This window comes from Nannospalax galili, unplaced genomic scaffold (genome assembly GCF_000622305.1).
Source record: "Nannospalax galili isolate Female #2095 unplaced genomic scaffold, S.galili_v1.0 scaffold336, whole genome shotgun sequence".
NCBI classification, from domain to species: domain Eukaryota; kingdom Metazoa; phylum Chordata; class Mammalia; order Rodentia; family Spalacidae; genus Nannospalax; species Nannospalax galili.
In genome coordinates, this window is record NW_008343385.1 from 7744754 (window position 1) to 7759747 (window position 14994).

Consider the following 14994-nt stretch of genomic DNA (forward strand, 5'->3'; position numbering starts at 1 on the left):
GTTAAGAACACTGGCTATTCTTGCTGAAGACCTGGTTCGAATCCCAGCACTCACATGGCAGCTAACAACTGTCTGTAACTCCAGTTCCAGGGGACCCAACAGCCTCTTCTGTCCTCCACAGGCATTATACGGCATGGGTGCACTTACTTCTATGCAGGCAATACACACATACACATAAAAATAATAAATAAAAAATATTTTAAAACAAAACAAAAAATCCAAGACTTATTTATGTGATAAAAAAATTATTGGGTCACTTTTTTTTGGACAAAGTTTTCCTTGGGAAAGACTAGAAAGCTTTCAGTATAAACTGGGGAAAGAATATTAGTTGGCGTTATACAGTTGACATGTAATGGAGAAACCACAACAGTTCACTTGACAGCCAGGCATCAATATAGGACTGGGCATGCCCCGCTTCCAAAACTGATCCTCTAGTGACACCACATTCTTGTCCAGGTCACTGTTCATGTGAACCAGGGAGAGAATGCTGTTGAGAAGTTTGTGTGAGCTGAGAGAAAAGACATTCTAGCATTTTAATTATTTTCATATATTTGACAAGAATTCACTTTTTAAACAGCGTGTCAGCTGTAGAATTAGGAAAGTACAGCTGACAGTATTTTTGAAAAACTCTCAAACAGACAGATGCTAAATATCCTTCATTGTGCAAGGAACCTATCTTAGTCCTCTTCTGGAAAACAGTTTCCAAATCCATGACACATGTTAGCATACAGAAGCAACCTTTCATATGTTCAATATTGCTGAATTCCAAGGTAGCCTGGAACTCACTATGTAGACTAGGCTGGCTACCATCTCACGGAGATCTGCCTGCCTCTGCCTTCCAAGTGATGGGATTAAAGGTGTGCACCACCATGCCCCTTAAAGGATTTTTAAAAGGAGTATTCCAGAATGTAGAAAGACTAACTGATGTAGTATTCCATTTTTAGTTTCTTCCCCTCCTCCTCCCCTTCCCCCTCCCTCTCCCTCTCTTCCCTTCCCTCTCCCCATTTCCCTCCCCCCTCCCCCTCCCCCCTCTACCTCAGTGGGCATGACTGACAGCTGTGAATGATCTCCTTAGAGCTACACAGACACACCACCACAGTGAATGTTAACTCTATTCATGCAAACAAGAGCCTTTATTCAGCAAATATCCAAAATGTTTGCAGTGCCAGAAACAATAAAATATGTGAGATATAACCCTTTCCCTCACAAAACTTGTCAAAAGCTTTTTATTATAATTATTGACATATTAATTGTAAAAATTAATGAGTTTCATGATGACATTTGCATAATGCATATATCTTATGATGAACTTGAAATAAATCTCCTTACCAAAGTATCTCTTTACATTGTTTTGCTCATTTAATCAGTACCTTTGTAAGAATAATATAGCTAATATTTATTGAACTTTGTTGTGTCTGCTACTTTATTTTATTAATTCACTTAATGTTTATAAGAACAATATGAAACAAAAATTATTTTGATATTATAAAGGAGGAAACTGAGGCATTGGAGTGCAAGCAACTTGATGAGAGATTAACTACTATAGATCCTGAGGCCTGAGAAACTGATGGAAAGCCTGTTTAGTCCTTATATCTTTATAATGAAACTTGACCCACAGAGGTAATCAGCTTCTTTCTGAAGATATCAACGTTTCATCAGGGATGGTCACAGAAAGTCTTACTTAGAGTGGGCTGTAAGTGAAGAACAAACAAGATTTCTGAGTTTCCATTCTTTATTTTGTTCTATCATCTAAGAACTTGGGAAGGGCTAGGCAGGGTGGCTCATGCCTACAATTCCAGCACTGGGGAAGCTGAAGCAGGGGAACACTGCAAGTCTGAGGCTACCCTGAGGCTACCCTGGGTTGCAAGGATGAAGTAACTGGCACCTTGGCCTGGGAAAACCCTGAAGACATGTCTAGCTTTCTGATCTGTAAAGTTCATGCTTGAGAATCATACAACCGAGGCACAAAAAAAAAAAAAAGAAATGTGAAAAAAATTTCACACAATGTTTTAAGTAAGTTTACAGTTTGTGTGTTGGGCCTCATTCATAGTTATCCAGGGGTGCATGCCACCCACGGGATGCAGGTTGGACACACCTGCTGGGACAAGTCTTGCTTAACTAGAAGTTGTGACCACAGGAATCCACACTCCTGCGGGTCCTGTTCTAGGTATCTGGAGGAAGAGACAGGCTGACCTGGTCTGGAGTTTTGGATCTACCCCTTACTAGCTCTGTGATCTTGTGCAATTTATGCAAACTCTGTAAGTTTTAGATTCCACAGATTCTGTGGAAGAAGGTTATTCTGAGGGCTAGACAGCAGATAAGAAAATATGGTAAATATTCATACGGGAAAACTAATGGTCTAGGTCAATTTCAAAGATCTCTCCTAATTCTACTTTTAATTGATCTATCTTACTGTTCCCCAATAGTTAGCAATGAGGCTAGGAATGCCTTCAAAGTACTTCTCTGTAGTTTCAACAGACATGTAAGTGGCAAGGGGTGAAGACTTGATGTCATTCTTAATCAAGGACCTAGAGTCAAAGATGATCATGTCTGCAGAATTAGAAATTCTTTTACTGACCTAAACCTATTTGGTGCATTCTGGATTTAGTAATACCATAACTGCCATACCTAGCAGTTTATAAACTTTGAATAAAGCTCCAATCAAGCACACCCCTTACCTATTTCACAATGTCTTTGTATCCATCTTTTAATGATGCTTAACAGCCCTGAAACTGTAAGTGAAATAACTTGTAAAACAGGAGTATTCATTGGCCTGGTATGGTGGTAATTTCAGCCAAGACTAGATAGAGGACCGTGAGTTCAAGCCAGCCTGGGCTACACAGTGAGACCTTGCTTCAAAAACTAAAGCAAAAATAATTTGTTGTTTGGTATAAGTGAGAGGGGCAGAAAGAAAAAAGAAGAAAATAGACAAAAGGCAAAGGAGGAGTGGGTCATTGTAGGTAATGGTGGGTGGTTTGTCCCAGTCTAAAATGTGGGGAAAGAGGCACAGCTGTCCTAAGAGAATTGCAGCTGAGTTTTCCCATCGCACACCTAGAGATCCATATCAGCCTCTAAACAAGGTATGTCAGGTGGCTTAATTAGAAACTCCCAGACTGGCTTTCACAGACTCATGGGTGGGCCAATGGCCACGTTATTGTCTAGATTTCAGCAAAATGAGATAATAGCTGTCATCCAAAAATGTTTGGGACTGAAAAAACAAACACCTAAAGCATTAAAGGAAAAGGTCTGCTCTAAGTAAGGACAGCATATCACTGTTGTTTCTGAGTTTAAATATTAAGGAACACATTTTGTTAATGATTGAAGCAACAAAGATTAATTTAGGGGCCTAAGTGAACACTGAATCTCTGGGGCACAGAGCCTGATGCCCCAGGAGGGACATTAGTAACTATTTAATGGAGTTTTAATTTCGTGTTGTTATTTTAAATAATTAATTGTAATTTTGGCTATGTTAGAAGCTGGAGGTACATTTTCAGTCATCTTTTCTGGCTGGTGTTATTGCCCTGCTGTTAGAGGGAGTAGACTTAGAAGTGATTTAAAAATGAAAGAAATGCATGTTTACTAAAATTACAATAAAATAGCAAAAGGGTTTTCTAATTGAAAGGGGGCCTGGAGATTGTCTGAACAGATCTTTTGTTGAATGAAAGGACTTGGCCAAGGGCACACAATCTGTTCCTATTGCTGCTCTCCAGGCCTGCAAAAGAAGGATGTTCTGCTCTGCAGGTAGTTTCTTGAACACATTCTACCCCACCCTTCGTAATCTCTGTTCCATAGATTACAGGAAGTAGTTCCTGTTTTCTAAATTTCGAAGGTGTGTAAATGTAGAGATTAGATGAGCTACCCGTCTGTTTCGGTAAAGGCCGGATGCTTTGCCTTGACAGGGGACTATAATGTCCACCTCAGAGAACAGAAACCCAGAACAGAACAGCTCCAGGTTACCTGGCGCTTAGGGCTGTTAGCTTCAATCCTGCCCTGAAGCTTTAGCTAAAGACTCCAGAGCCCAGGCTGTGATTTCCTTTAGGGCTTTGGGCAAGTGCCTTTAACCTGGCTGTCTTTCCCCTTCCTTGTTTGTAAAACAGAGATGGGGCTGATAGTTCTCTCACAGCTCCTTCAGAGGCAGTGTGTGAAATTAGTTCCTGTTTGGGAAGGTTTAAAAGCCACCACATTCCACCTCCCTGCTAATATGATTACTGGCAGTTTTATTGTTGTTGTTGTTGTTGTTATGAAAGAACCAATTCCTCATCTCCTTTCTTTAAAAAAAAACAAAAAACAAAAAAACAAAAAACAACAACAACAAAAAAAACCAGACCAAAGGGCACCTTTTCTTGCTTCCTTATGGCCTGAAAAGCAGTTGCTTCTGTGGTTGCTACCTTCTTGGAAAGCCCAAACCAACCAACCAACCAACCAAACAAACAAAGAAACAGTAACAGCAAAAATAACTGTTGTGGCAGATCCGAAAAGGGCTTCAGAGCTATAAACACACTTTTCTAATTGTCAAAACATGGGCCTGGCCTATGTGCACACCACCCCTGTCCCCTAAAAGGTTAGGCCTGGTAAGTGATGGAAGGCAGCCTGTTTAAAGGGACTGTGTCTCTGAGGGTCAGCATCAAGGCTGCACAGGATGCACGTTAAAAAAACGTTTTGGAAGGAAAGCCACCTTTTAATAGTTGAAGAGGTATCTCTTTTGGGCTCACAGCTCTGTTCACAGCCTGTTTCTCAACGTTTGGATATCCTTTAACAGTTTATGGAAGGCCATCCTTTAAACCAATCCAACAGCTCCTTTCTCCATAACCTGATTTTAGAGGTGTTTCATTATCTCTAATTACTCGGGGTAAATGGTGATTACTCAGTGTTTTAATCATCAGTTTGAGCAGCAGTTACTCTAAATTCAGGGAAGCCCAGACTCCCATGGGTATTTTTGGAAGGTACAGCGACTAGTCGGTGCATGCTTCCTAGTACCTCTTGCACGTGGTCCCCAGGTGAGTCCTGGCCGCTGCCCGAGAGGTAGGCAGCGGTGTCCTAGCCAAGGCTGGTAACTGTGGGCTGGGGCGCTGTGCAGGCTTCCGGAACCCGGGCCTGCCTGGCCAGGCGAGGCCGGCCGGCTGGATGGGAGGATGTGGGCGGGGCTCCCATCCTCAGAAAGGGAGGCGATCTAGGGAGGAGGGAAGAAGGGAGGGGCTGCTGGGGAAGAGGAGGAGGAAGGAAAGAAAGAGAGAGAGGGAAGGAGAAGGAAGGAGTAGATGCGAGAGGACAGTGGAAGAGGGTGGGAAGGAAGGAGCGCGAGGCCTGGCCCGGAAGCTAGGTGAGTTCGGCATCCGAGCTGAGGGACCCTAGCCTGAGACGCCGCGGCTGCCCCGCCGGATTATCCGGCCTCTGTCCCTGATGGGATTCCTGTCCGAGCCGTCTCGAGCCTGCAGCGACCCAGGCTGTGGCCCTCGCCCAGGTTCACTGCAGCGGTCCAGAGGTCCCCACGAGCTGCTGCTGGCGAGCCCGCTACCGCAGGGACCTATGGTGAGAAGGGCTACCCGGCTAGGGGCGCCAGTCTGAAGGGTGCGAGGCACATCCTTCGTGAGAGAAGCTGGGGACCCAGGCTGTAACTGAGGCAAAAGGTGCTCTATTCCCCCTTCCATCCCCAAGAGTGGTGTTGAAGGGTGGGATGCTGGCCCTGAAAGACACCTTCGTATATGTTACTGCCTCTACCCAAGTCACTTTCTTCTCAGGTGGCCCCTGGCGAGTTCCACTTTGAGGAGATGCTGGGATGGGGAGTCGGGAAGCACTGTGGGGTATTGGCTGAAAGCTTTGCCGGAGGCCTGGCGGTGGCGATCCCTTTGGACGCAGAAGGACCAGAGAGGAAGGAGTTGGCCCCGAGTTCAATCTGTACCAAGGGGGCTGAAAGAGACGTGGGCGGAGAACACCTGATCAGGGCTGGTTCTAGGGCAGAGAACGCAGTCCTGCTGAGCTCTAGAGTGCTCTCTGTGCACAAGGGACCCGCATCGAGGGACCCACATCTAGGGAGTGTCACCTAACCTGGCCCCCAGCTGGCGGGCTATCCCAGAAAGTCTGTGAACTACAGTTGCAGGACCCTTCTTCTCCACAAGCTATTTTCTTAGACTTAGGGCATCCGTAGGGTCTCTCTTCTAGCTGTTTATTTTGTATTGGGGGGTGGGGGGTGGGTGTAAGGTTCTATGGACAATGGCCAGGATGGCAAAAAGCTACCCCCACACATCTTCTGCCGCGCTGTGTCGGATGGGGAGGCGCTGCGGGGTTGCAGGGCCAGTGAGTCTCTGCTTGGCGCTAGGTGCCCCGGACCCACCAGAAAGCTTGGAGATTGTTGGATCCTGGCAAACTTCACCAGAGCTGGACCTTTGGTTGATGGTTTTCGAGTATCGCGGTTTATGGGCGGAAGGATTTGCGAGACATTAAAACCCCAACAGGCATATACTTGGTAAACTGAGGCTGCCATTAAAATAAACTGTGGTGTCGGGAGAAGATTCTGGTAGGGGAACGACGGACAACCGTCACGAGCTGCACTCCCTCCGGACAAGAAAGTCTTGGAGATGAAACTTATCTTTTAGATTCTTTTTAAAGTTAAAAATCTAGGAAGGAAAACGTGATCTTAGTGAATCTGAAATAGAAACAATTCCATCGCCCATTCACTTGGTTTTAACTCTGAGAGCCCTCCCGGCGCCGCCCAGGGAGAGTCCCAGGGGCGGAGGATTGTCCTGGGATCCCGAGCGCCGCCCCTTCCACTGTCTCCTCGCCCCGCGTGCACCAGCCACAAGCGCACCTCGTTCTCCTTTTCCCACTTAGAGAGAGGGAAAAAAACATTAACAAATCAATAAACGCTTTACTATCTCCAGCTCTTTCCCATTTCGCCCCAGCGAAGGCAGGGGTCGGGGAAAGGCGAAATGGACTGGAAAAGCGGCGCGGATGGTGTCCCGAGCCGACGGTGGCGCAGGGGCTCGGCGGCCTCAGCACCCGGACCCGGCGCGTCTGACAGCGCCGGGCAGCGGTGGCCTCAAGGACAGGCTGGGCTCCATCCTTTACGCCTTTTGTTTTTCAAAGGTTTCCCGCAAATGTCCCCCCACCCCCGGCAAGAAAACTGAGTTGGGATGAGGGTCTTGGAAGCCAACCCGAGCGGCGAGTTTCGAAGCGCTCCGAGGGGGAAACTGGGAACCGACTCCGGAAAGGAGCCGGGTGGAGTGGGCTCTGGGGCGGGAGTCCCGGGACTCAGGTCCTGGGAGCGGCTTGGCCACCGACCTGGCTGAAACGCAGAGTCGCGCTTGCCCAGGTTTGGAACAGGCCCACGCGTGTGTAATCGTCTGTTAGTCGGGTCACCCCAGTCGTTGCCCGAGCTGTGGGCTGGTGAACTTCTTGAAGGAATATTTGCTGCGATTCTGCAGCTGGTGCAAAGGAGGAAAGGGGTGGGGGAAGGAAGTGGCGGGGGGAGGAGTGTGGTGGTTTAAAAAGTAAGCCAAGCCAGGAGGAGAGAGACTCTTTCGCAGAGGTCGAGTGCAGGCCGAAAGCTGTTCCCGGTTTTCTAGACTCCTGGGAACGTGTTGGGATTTCCTTTCTGCGCCGGGTCGGAGTTGTAAACCTTGGCGATACTGAGATCTGGAAAAAAAAAAATGTAATGCGCCTTTTTCTTCGGCGACTCCTATTTCGGAATCTGTCCGGAGTTTGGAGTCCAGGAGGCCGCCACTCTGCCTTGAATGACCCCGCCGACCGGTTTCTGGAGGATCTGCTTGGCTGGAGGGGCCACTGCGGCCCACACGGTGCGGGGATTCTCGGGGACTGTACCTCAAACAACTCTAGAAGCCGCTCCTTCTAACTTTCCCACACCGATCACTCCCTGACACCCCGATCCCGGCCACGTTCACGACAGGGTCAGCCACTGCTGGCTGGGGGCTAGATCCTCTGCGCTGAGCATTCGCAGACCTTCTCCGGGGGTCGGCGGCCCTACACTAGGAGCATTATCTGGCCTTTCCGAGACCTTGAGGAGGAAGTGCGTGTGTGCATGCGTGTGTGTGTGTGTGTGTGTGTGTGTGTGTGTGTGTGTGTGCTGGGTCCCTAGGCGCTTTCCTTTTCAAGTGCCTCTGGGCGGAGAGGCTTTGGGCAAGCTTAGACTGTGGTCCCCACTCCTGGCCCCACCAGATCGTGGTCGGCGCTGCAAAGCTCAGCCTCTACGGTGCGCCCCAGAGTCTTTTGCTTTAGACGGCCGATGCGGAGGGCCTGGATAGACACTCCGCGCGCCGCAGGCAGAGGAGAACCCCAGGTCCCCTGCGCGCAGCGCCCACGGCCAAGGACCACGCTGGTGGCCGGTGTCCCTCAGAGGGTTCCGCCAAGCGCGGCGGGGACTCCTCCCTGACCGCGGAGGCTCGGGGGCGGGCGCGGAGGTTGGCCTTTGTCGGAGGGGCGGAACCGAGCGGGGTGGAGGAGGGGCGGGCGAGCGGGGCGGGACCTATGCGTCCACGTGACCTCGAGGGGCTGGAAGAAAAACAGAGCCTGTCTGCGCCAGAGTCTCATTATATTCAAATATTCATTTTAGGAGCCATTCTGTAGTGCCATTCCGAGCAACACACTGCCGCAGCTTCTCTGAACCTTTCCAGCAAGTTTGTTCAAGATTGGCTGTCAAGAATCATGGACTGTTATTATATGCCTTGTTTTCTGTCAGTGAGTAGACACCTCTTCCTTTCCCCCTCCCGGGATTTCGCTCTGTCCTCTCACCCCATCGCTGTCTGTCCCTCCCGTCGGACCTCCCTTCCACCGTCCACGCTCCGCTGTCTGGCAGCGCTGTCGCTCCCTTCCTGGCTCCTGCAGGCCAGACGCTCGAAGCGCCCCGGCTCCTTTTTAAAGTGCTGCTAGCCCCCCTATGCCTTCTGAGATCCGCTGCGTTGCAAGAAAGGGGGAGCTCAAGGGGACCAGAGAAATGAAAGGTCCGCGGCCCGGGGTTGTCCCAGGAGGGCTAACCACTCCCTTCCAGGCTGGGTCCCACTTGTCTGGGAAGCTCCCAGTGCCGGGTGGTGCGTTCTTAGTCTGTTGTCAAAAAGCCTGTGTTCGCCTCGGAATCATCCCCCATCCTTTCCCCAGGAGCAACTGAGGTGGTTTTTTTTTTTTTTTTTTTTTTTTTTTGGGGTTTTTTTTTTTTTTTTTTTTTTTAGCTTCTGTAGGGTTTTTTTTTGTTGTTGTTTTTTGTTGTTGTTTGTTTTTTTGCCTGAGCATTTCCAAAGCATCGGCCACAGTGAAATAAACCTCAAAGTCACCGGGGCAGCCCCCAGACTCCCTTCTCGGCCGCTGGACCCTGCCGCCCAGTCTTCGCCCTGTGGGTGCTGCTCTGCTCTCCCTTCAGCTCCTAACCAGCTGGAAGTTGTGGAAGTTGGGCTCCAGGGAAGAGGAAGGGCGAGGGGTGGGGGTGTGGAGGAAGAAGAGAGAGGCTAAAAGTCTGAAGTGAAGAGCGATGGCATTTTAATTCTCCCTCCCCCACTCCTTTTTACCCCCTCAATGTTAACTGTTTATCCTTGAAGAAGCCAGGCTGAGATCATGGCTCAGATAGGAGTTGGGACAAAAAAAGATGAACAGGATGGAGGCTATCTGATTTGGGGTTATTTGACTGTAAACAAGTTAGACCAAGTAATTACAGGGCAATTCCTACTTTCAGGCCATGCACGGCTGCAGCTGGTGTGTGTGGGGAGGGTGTGAGGGAGAAAACACAAACTTGATCTCTCTGACCTGTTTTACATCTTGTCCCTCCATTGCTGTCCCTACATGCATATGCGGAGACATCTCTATTTCTCGCTATTTATTGCTGTTTATTTATTCTTTAACCTTCCACTCCCCTCCCCCTCCCCAGAGACACCATGATTCCTGGTAACCGAATGCTGATGGTCGTTTTATTATGCCAAGTCCTGCTAGGAGGCTCGAGCCATGCTAGTTTGATACCTGAGACCGGGAAGAAAAAAGTCGCCGAGATTCAGGGCCACGCGGGAGGACGCCGCTCAGGGCAGAGCCATGAGCTCCTGCGGGACTTCGAGGCGACACTTCTGCAGATGTTCGGGCTGCGCCGCCGTCCGCAGCCGAGCAAGAGCGCAGTCATCCCGGATTACATGCGGGATCTTTACCGGCTCCAGTCTGGGGAGGAGGAGGAGGAAGAGCAGATCCAGGGAACTGGTCTGGAGTACCCGGAGCGTCCAGCCAGCCGGGCCAACACCGTAAGGAGTTTCCATCACGAAGGTCAGTCTATGCCTCTAGTTCTGGTGGGGGGAGGGCTGGCAGGGGCAGGGCGAGCTGGAGGGGCTGTGGAAGCCCTGGGGAAGAAGAGTTCAGGTTACATCAAAGCCCCGAATCCGGGAGGCTGAGGAACAGGGCCGCTTACCTCCAAGAATTTCCAGAGCTGCCTCTGAAAGTACTTTCTGGAGACCAAGGGGGAGGGGTTCAGAGGGGAATGACACCACTCAGACGTGGGCTAGCCCCAGCGGTGTGTTTTCGCTGTATCAAAGCCTTTTCTGCCGGGTTTTCTGCCCGTTTTGTTCAAAGCACCTACTGAATTTAATATTACAGCTGTGTGTTTGTCGGGTTTATTCAATAGGGGCCTTGTAATCGGATCTGAATGTTTCCTAGCGGATGTTTCTTTTCCAAAGTAAATCTGAGTTATTAATCCACCAGCATCATTACTGAGTTGGAATTTATTTTCCCCTCTGTAACATGATCAACAAGGCATGCTCTGTGTTTCCAAGATCGCTGGGGAAATGTTTAGTAACATACTCGAAAGGGGAAGAGGGAGAGGGTGGCTGTGTGCAGGGCTCCTCCTGCCTCTGCTCTGTTGGCCCCTCTTTTTCTTTACAGCCACTTGTAAAGAAAACTGTGTACACAAAGCCAAGAGCAGGGTTTTAAAAGGGGAGTCCAAGGGTGGTGGAGCAAAGGAGTTGACACATGGAAATTATTAGGCATATAAAGGAGGTTGGGAGATACTTTGTCTTTGGTACTTGACAAATGCTAGCTAAGTTTTGCTGGTTTGCTAGCTGTCCCACTTCTCTGCTCCTTCAAATTAAAAGGCACACTTATTTCCCCAATTAGGCTTCTACTCTATAAGTGGAATTTACCACTCACTGCCCAGTTCATCTATTTTTTTGACTTTTCCATCTCAGAAAAGTTCATGTGCTTTTTCTTTTTCCCTTTCCTCCTCAACTGTGCCTAGAACATCTGGAGCACATCCCAGGGACCAGTGAAAACTCTGCATTTCGTTTCCTCTTCAACCTCAGCAGCATCCCAGAGAATGAGGTGATCTCCTCTGCAGAGCTCCGGCTATTTCGGGAGCAGGTGGACCAGGGCCCTGACTGGGAACAGGGCTTCCACCGTATAAACATTTATGAGGTTATGAAACCACCAGCAGAAATGGTGCCTGGGCACCTTATCACACGACTACTGGACACCAGACTAGTCCACCACAATGTGACACGGTGGGAAACTTTCGACGTGAGCCCTGCAGTCCTTCGCTGGACCCGGGAAAAGCAGCCCAATTATGGGCTGGCCATTGAGGTGACTCACCTCCACCAGACACGGACCCACCAGGGCCAGCATGTCAGGATTAGCCGATCGTTACCTCAAGGGAGTGGAGATTGGGCCCAGCTTCGGCCTCTCCTAGTCACTTTTGGCCATGATGGCCGGGGCAATGCCTTGACCCGACGCCGGAGGGCCAAACGTAGCCCCAAGCATCACCCACAGCGGTCCAGGAAGAAGAATAAGAACTGCCGTCGCCATTCTCTCTATGTGGACTTCAGTGATGTGGGCTGGAATGACTGGATTGTGGCCCCACCAGGCTACCAGGCCTTCTACTGCCATGGGGACTGTCCCTTTCCACTGGCGGACCACCTCAACTCAACCAACCATGCCATTGTGCAAACCCTGGTCAACTCTGTCAATTCCAGTATCCCCAAGGCCTGTTGTGTCCCCACTGAACTGAGCGCCATCTCCATGTTGTACCTAGATGAGTATGACAAGGTGGTACTGAAAAATTATCAGGAGATGGTGGTTGAGGGATGTGGGTGCCGCTGAGATCAGGCAGCCCTTGAGGGAAGACAGATACACACACACACACACACACACACACACACACACACACACACACACACATGCACACATACACCCACATATACATAAACACACAAACATGTACACACACGTGCACACACACATTCCTACTCACATACAACACAGACTGCTTCCTTATAGCTGGACTTTTATCTTTTAAAAAAAAAAAGGAAAAAAACCTAAACATTCACCTTGACCTTATTTATGACTTTACGTGCAAATGTTTTGACCATATTGATCATATATTTTGACAAAATATATTTATAACTACGTATTAAAAAAAATAAAATGAGTCATTATTTTAAAGGTAAATCATGGCCTTTTTTCTTTCTTTTCTCTTGTTTTCTGTCCCATCCCTTTTCTGTAGAGGTAGAACTGGGGTAGAGTGGAAGTCAGAAGTGGTCAAATTGTAGGAACAGGGGCAAAGTGATGGCAGAGGGAGATGCTAATTGCCAAGATGAATTGTTCTCCATTTCTTTTTAATGTTAACAAGGACGCAGCACCCTCTCCCATGTGGATGACACATGCCCAGCAGAAACAGTGGGATGAAAGGAATAGGTCAGATGAAAGACAAAATTTGGGGCTTCTTGTACTTTGCTTTTGCTCACCTTTGGGGGTGTGTCATAGCCACAGTCCAATGTGATGGAGAAGTCTCAGCTCCACAAAATTCATTCCCCCCTCTACTTTTTGATAACCCAGGGTATCGCCAATTGTGACAGGCATCATCTTTGTATTTCAATCCCAAACCAATCCACACACTCAAAACATTAATGTGGGTGTATGTGTTTCAAATAGTTTTTTGGTTTTAGCCTTTTTTTTTTTTTTTTAAAACAGGGTTTTTATCCAATAAAACAAATAATGGGCCTGACTTTGGAAAACTTTAGTGGTCATTCTTTAAACATCACAAAGTAGGATTCTCCAGTGTCACTTGGTTATTTTCTCTTGTCCCCATTCCTCACATGAAGGTGTTTGTCAAATTCAGAATCCAGACATTGTGCTGTGGAAGAGAATTGACAATGGGGTGAGATACTAAAGGGTAAGAGTTTTAAGTAAGCTCTGTGAAAGCATTCTGCTGTCTCATGGCATCTCTTGAGTCAAATGCCAGTTCTTGATTTTTCTGCTGCTTCTTTTACCGTCCTCTGGGACTGGATTATGATCCATCTGGGGGAACTCATATTTACATATGGGGCTCTTTAAAGGCAAAGCCCAATTTGGAGCCACAGTTAAAAAAGAATGATCCAAGTTGGAGATGTAGCTCAGTTGGCAGAGTGCTCGGTTAGCATGCAGGAAACCCTGGGTTTGATCCTGCCCAAGGCAGGGTGTGGTGGTAGAGGTGGTGCAACACACCTATAATCTCAGCACTGGGGCAGGGGGGCGGGGGCAGTAGAGGCAAGAGGATCAGAAGTTCAAGGTCATGTTCAGCTATGTAGCAACTTTCACGCTATACATGAGACCATCTTTTTTAAAAGGGTGATAACTAATGTGCTTGGAGGTGGTGGTGGTGGGCTCTTAGTCAAGGACAGGGAGAGCTTTCTGGAAGGACATAGTTGTAGGAAGTAAAGGTGAAGCCTTTGTCTTAGCACCAGCAGTTAAATCCTGGTCTGTTCAGGCTCATTTCTTTCTTTTTTAAAAAATTTTTATTTATTATTTTTATTTTATGTGTATGAGCATATTGCCTGCATGTATATAAGTGCACCCATGTCAGAGGAAGGTATCAGATCTCCAGAACTGTAGTTATGGACAATTGTTAGCTGTCATGTGGGTTCTGGTCCTCTGCAAGAGCAGTCAGTGCTCTTAACAGCTGAGCCATCTCTCTAGGCCCCCAGGTTCATTTCTTATATGTGCATTTTCTCTGGTAGTCTTGGATGGGTTTGGGGTAGAAGCAGTGGGGGTCTTGGTGTAGTCCTTTGGAAAGGACCAAGAGAAGTGAAGTGGGGGGAGTAGTCATGGTAGCGTTGGTGTCACCGGGAGAAGCACATGCTTAGTGGTTTTTTCTGTGTGCTGTGTGCACACCATTGCCTTCTTGTTCACACGGTCGTGCATGTGCTTTTGGGAGTGGGGTGGATGAAGCAGGACTCATTTTTGTTTTTAATTACTAAAGTCCTACAGTCCTCCAAAAGGAGCAGCTCAGTGAAAACCAATAAAAATAGAAGTGGGGTGGTTGCCAAAGCCCCAGCTCCCTGGAGAGCACAGGTGGAGAGAGGAGATCAGAGCCCCAGGCAAAGGCTGTGAGACTGCAGTTCCTCCAAATGCCCAGCAAAGTGGGATCCTCCCCCCACTGCTCCAGCCCCCTAGGTCGCTGCCCCTTTGATTAATGGTATGGAGCTTGAATAAATCGTTTAGGGGAAGCCCATTATGGGTTTCCCTCAGGCGGCCTCATTTTACCTTGTCTGAGTTTTCAGCGACTTTCTGAGATACTTTGTGTCATTGAAAGGGAGCCCCAGATCTCAGGCACTTGAACCAATGATCCTGGCCTGGTGGCTGTCCAGTTCAGGTCACTTTCTAGCAAACACTCCCCCAGCCTACCTCCCCCTCTTTCTACTGGCTTATTTTCAGGAATGGATAATGTTGTTTATTTGTTCAGCCAAATATTTGGTCTGGGGAATTTACCGTGAAATTCTGTGAATTGCATATACCTAGTTAACAAAATAGTCCTAGTGCCACAAATGTTAGCGTGGAAAACAAGGCTCTATGGCCGGCTGTTATTAACCCTTTGAATTCTGTTTGAAAGCACAATGCTGCTGCCTGGGGAGAAATGGACTGAATATATGGAGATTGCCGAAGTTAGGTTTAATTAGTTTATATGGATGCTTTAGATCCGGTCCAGTACCTTGAGAGAGCTGCCTCACTTTTGGAGCTAGCCTGCCATCCCCCGACTTTATAGTACTC

At 48.2% G+C, this 14994-nt stretch overlaps 1 protein-coding gene across 4 annotated transcripts; it reads left to right on the forward strand.

The window, feature by feature from the left end:
- Positions 1-5237: 5237 nt before the first annotated feature.
- Positions 5238-12316, forward strand: Bmp4 (bone morphogenetic protein 4). Of its 4 annotated transcripts, none has more exons than XM_029566698.1 (4): positions 5238-5320; positions 8567-8691; positions 9869-10248; positions 11213-12316. In XM_029566698.1, the coding sequence occupies exons 3-4, from the start codon at positions 9876-9878 to the stop codon at positions 12067-12069; spliced, it is 1230 nt and encodes a 409-aa protein (XP_029422558.1). In that variant the 5' UTR covers positions 5238-5320; positions 8567-8691; positions 9869-9875; the 3' UTR covers positions 12070-12316. The 4 variants fall into 4 exon arrangements, with proteins under 4 accessions (XP_029422558.1, XP_029422560.1, XP_008837774.1 ...); XM_029566700.1 differs by having other exon boundaries at positions 9922-10248; XM_008839552.3 differs by having other exon boundaries at positions 5244-5529.
- Positions 12317-14994: the final 2678 nt, after the last annotated feature.